Here is a 4,581-nt window from a genome sequence, read left to right on the forward strand (position 1 = left end):
TGCGAGCCAAATATTTTCAATTTCCGTTTGCTTTAAAATGTTTTCGAATTCTGAAAAAACAGACATACTTTTAATATTGGGAAAGTGTGACAAAATTTTGATACTGCTGTTCGTCTCTATGCCAGGTAATAGAACAAGTCCCTCAAACCGAACGTTTATAAAACTTGAAAAAAAATTACGAGAATTAGGGCAATTCAAAAAAAAAGTTAGAAATCGAACTATAACAACGCCGGGTAATGAAGCTGCTCTAATTCAAATTGTAGCAGAAAATCCCCACATGAGTCAAAGGCAGATTGCAAGACAAATGGAGACTAGTTTGGGTTCGGTTTTCAACATCTTAAAGGCCGATTAAAACCGATTTCATCCATACCATGTGACAATTGTCCAACATTTAACAGAACGCGATCTTATCCGACGGTTAGTGTTTTGCGAATTCGTGAAGGCTCAATTACGAGACAATCAAGATTTTTTATTTAACGATTTGTTTACGGATGAAGCCACAATTACCAATAACGGGTGTGTAACCAGACACAACTCGCATTACTATGTCCAGCAAAATCCCCATTGGAATCAGGAAAAGCGCTTCCAAGAAGTTTTCAGTGTTAATGCTTGGTATGGAATTGTTAACCACGTCATTGGTCCACATTTTTTAAGCAAATTTAAAAGGACCTATGTATTTAAATTTTTTAAAGAATATTTTACCTGAACTGTTGGAAAACGTTATAAAAGCTAGACATACGAAGAATAATTTGGTTTCAAAATGATGGTGCTCCCGGTCATTGTTAGAGAGACGTTAGGAATTATTTACGCAGAGCGTGTAGACTAAATAATAGCGTCATGCAGATCTATAACTCCCGACATGTTAGATAGAGTTCGTAGAAATTTTGACCGTAGGATAGGACTTTGTGAAGATAGTGGAGGCAGGCATTTTGAACATTTACTATAAATTCGTTTTCGTTGTAATCTGATCCATTAATAAATTGAGTATTATTTTTTTCAATTTTTTCATTACTTGGCACTGACATCTTTGTATTTTTTTTTGTGATTGCTATGATTGCTTTTTAAAAAAATATAATTAAATTGGACCAACCCGTCTCTAGAGTGTATAATATGTTGCCTATGCAAAAATTGTCAGATGTGAACAGACAAAATGAACATCCTGTATATTTGCACATACACAAGATGAAGAAGCATTTTTTTTTTAATACTGCGATACATCGTTGAATATTTCAACTGATTCTAATACATACATACACGAATAGTGTTCTAACTTTTTTCATTTAACTTAACTATATATTTTTAGGTAAATCGATTACGAGAAAAACAATTCAACAAAAAATAGCTAATCTGTCACAAATGAGACATATCATACTGCCATATCGAACACTTTGGAAATGGTAAAATTAACAATATTTGGAATAACTTCAAATAAAAAAAGAAACTAAATCGCGTCTGATATACTGTATTTTCCATTAAAAAAAGTAATGGAAGCTTTTTTCGACTTAACAAAAATAATAAAACCGTTACAAATTATTGCACCAATATGTAATAGAATTCCATAAATCAAAATGAAGAAACATTATCAAAAAAGATCAATATTACAACAAGAATTAAACATTCTTTTTTAATGGTCATAAAAAAAAGTTTGTGTCACAAAAGATTTCTAATTGGAAATTCAGAATAGATAAGTAATAATAAAAAAGATTGATAGTCAACCATAGAATAATAAGTAATATTTAGAATGCAACGTTTTAACGCAGGAAACTAAACAGACTGTGACGTGTTAGTTCGTTTATTGCCCAAGACATTTTTCATAGTTTTTTTCCTTAATTTATTGTGTGAATACTATGAGAAATCATTGGGTTCGTGTGTATGTCTTGTAATTAGGGTTACGTTTTCAATGCTAACGTATTTGTTGCAATTAGTATGGTCTACATACATGTATTAACTACTATGATTTTATCAACTGTAACAGCTTAGTGGATTTTTAGCAACGTACGTATGAGTAAAGGAATTTATTTTTGTTTCTTTAAAAAATATTTACTTTATGATAATTGCAATTATCGAATCGATGTAAAACATTTTTTAGTGATTATATTATAAAACAAAATAAAACTGCAACCTATAGCAGTTTTAAATCGATAACAGCGTAATATAAAAAGTTATTAAAACGCAAGTGGAAAACACAGATGATTTTTTTTAATATATATAGTTGTTAATTTATTACTAAGGAATCCAAGTTTTTCCCACAAAAATTTTATAAAAAACTTTTTTATTTAGTCTTGAAGCTATATTATGGTGGAGTTCGATTTCAAATATAAACTACTTTACACTCGCGAAGTAAAAAGAAAAAATGTGGACTAAAATACCAAACGAAGGAAGAAAATCCGACGTACCTTTATGAAAATGGAGCTGTAAGATTTCAGTAACCTTTTTTCACTTTCCATGACAGTAACATGCAATAACATAACCTGAAGTAATTGTGCTTGATTTATAGTATTTGATGACCCCGAATCACTGGAAATTGAAGACGTTTATTTTTAAGGTAGAGCCACCTACTATTGTACATATATACTTTATGTTATATCACCTGTGGTATTGCGGTCTTGGAATTAGTGTGGAAACTGCATTTTACATTATATTTTGCTCATTTTTTACACTTGTACGTTATATTTTCCTTATATCTTCCATTTATAATATTTTTTGTTTGACGTGCCATTAATGTATGTTCTACAGGTAATGTGGCGAATAAAATATTGTTACCATTATCGCACAGCGTTTATGTACAAAATAATTCCGGCACAACTTGACTATACTCCCGTAGACTGAATTGACTGAATAATAATCGTTCCCGACGGTGGATCGAGAATGCCGCTCGAGGTTGTTCTGGGCCCCGCAATCGCGATTCCCGGTAACACGCTCCAAACTTGTCTTTATAGAACGCCGCTCGGCCACTGTCACCGATGATGACTCACCCATCATAGCCGCACAAACCAGAAAGATCTCGACAGCCCATAGGCGTCGTACTGTAACATTGCCCCCTCCTTAGTTCTGATCATCCCAATCAGAAACGTCAACGGTGGCACTGTTGTACTTCATCAGGCACTGGTCGTCGTCACATTTCAACGGTGAAACTCACGACGTGAAAAGTTACTACTGCCAAGATTGTAACTATCGGACTGTTCTGACCCTCCTTTTCAAACAACATCTTCAGGACCGTCATGGTATTAAAAAAGAACAAGAACAATACGTAATTCGAAAATATATTTGTGAAAAATGCAGCCTATAGAAACAAATTTCTCAATGAAGTGGTTTCAGCATGTCTTAGTATGCCTTAAAATTAGAAAAAATGGAATCATGAAGTCTGAAAGAACTGAAGATATAAGTTGGTATCATTGCACCGAATGTTCATACAAAAGCAAATAGAAAAGAAATTAAAAAATCCACATAAATGGACACCATTCGGATCAGTGGTATGAATGCGAAGAGTGCCCATTGAAAACCAAGTACAAGACGTCTTTGAAAAATCACACGAAAATCAACCATTTGGGTGAACAACATATTAAATAGTACACTTGGAAGAAGTGTCCATTCAAAACTAAACCAAACTACCATTTAAAAAGTCACATAAATGGACGCCATTCCGATGGACAAGATATTAAACGGGTCACGTGCCAAGAGTGTCCATTTAAAACCAAGTACAATCACTCTTTGAAAATGCACATCCACGTTAAACATTTACTACTAGTAGATAAAGAAATTAAATGGTACTACTGTGAAAAATGTTCCTACAAAGGTAAATTTAGCTGGGAGTTAAAGAAACACATCAACGCTCTTCATTTAGAAGAAGACGACATTAAATGGTATGAATGCAAAGAGTGCCAATTCAAAACCAAGCATAAACCGTACTTAAACATCCACATAAACCCCCGCCATTTAAACGGCGCCGACATTAAATGATACGAATGCCAAATCTGCCCCTGCAAAAGCAAATACTAATAGTCTTTAAAAACTCACATAAATATCATTTGGACGAACACGACACTAAATGATACCCGTGCCAGAACTACCCATTCAAAACCAAATATTACCACTATCTGAAAATCCACATCAACGTAAAACACTTAGATAAACCCGAAATTAAATGGTACGAGTGCGAAAAGTGCCCATATAAAGCGAAGTCAAGCTATGACTTGAAGAAACACACAAATTTAAAGGAGCAAGAAATTAAATGGCACGAGTGTGAAAAATGCCCGTAGAAAGCTAAAACCAGTCGTGATTAAAAAAACACGTGAATTTGCACCATTTGGACGAAGGGGAAATTAAATGGTACGAATGCCAAACGTGCCGTTTTAAAACCAAACATCGGTCGTCCTTGAAGAGTCACGTAAATTTTCGTCTTCGGCCCTCGTTGAATTATACAGGGTTATCAGTCACGAGAGAATTACTTCTGAAAATTATTTTTACGCAACCCAAAATACGAATACCATGTACCATTTGATACTAACTGAATTTAATATGAAATGCTTAATCCATGATTGCTTTGAGTTTGGCAATCTCATTTTGACAATTGTGGAAAAG

General features: G+C 33.7%; 1 protein-coding gene across 1 annotated transcript; it reads left to right on the forward strand.

The window, feature by feature from the left end:
- The first annotated feature begins 277 nt into the window (after positions 1–277).
- LOC135131386 (zinc finger protein 142-like) lies at positions 278–3,960 on the forward strand. The gene is made up of 5 exons (XM_064059121.1): positions 278–320; positions 399–638; positions 2,940–3,023; positions 3,069–3,250; positions 3,571–3,960. Exons 1-5 carry the CDS (start codon positions 278–280, stop codon positions 3,958–3,960), a joined length of 939 nt encoding a protein of 312 aa, XP_063915191.1.
- Positions 3,961–4,581: the final 621 nt, after the last annotated feature.

This window comes from Zophobas morio, unplaced genomic scaffold (genome assembly GCF_036711695.1).
Source record: "Zophobas morio isolate AGI-343-1 ecotype UQ-CSIRO unplaced genomic scaffold, CSIRO_AGI_Zmor_V1 ptg000002l, whole genome shotgun sequence".
NCBI lineage: Eukaryota > Metazoa > Arthropoda > Insecta > Coleoptera > Tenebrionidae > Zophobas > Zophobas morio.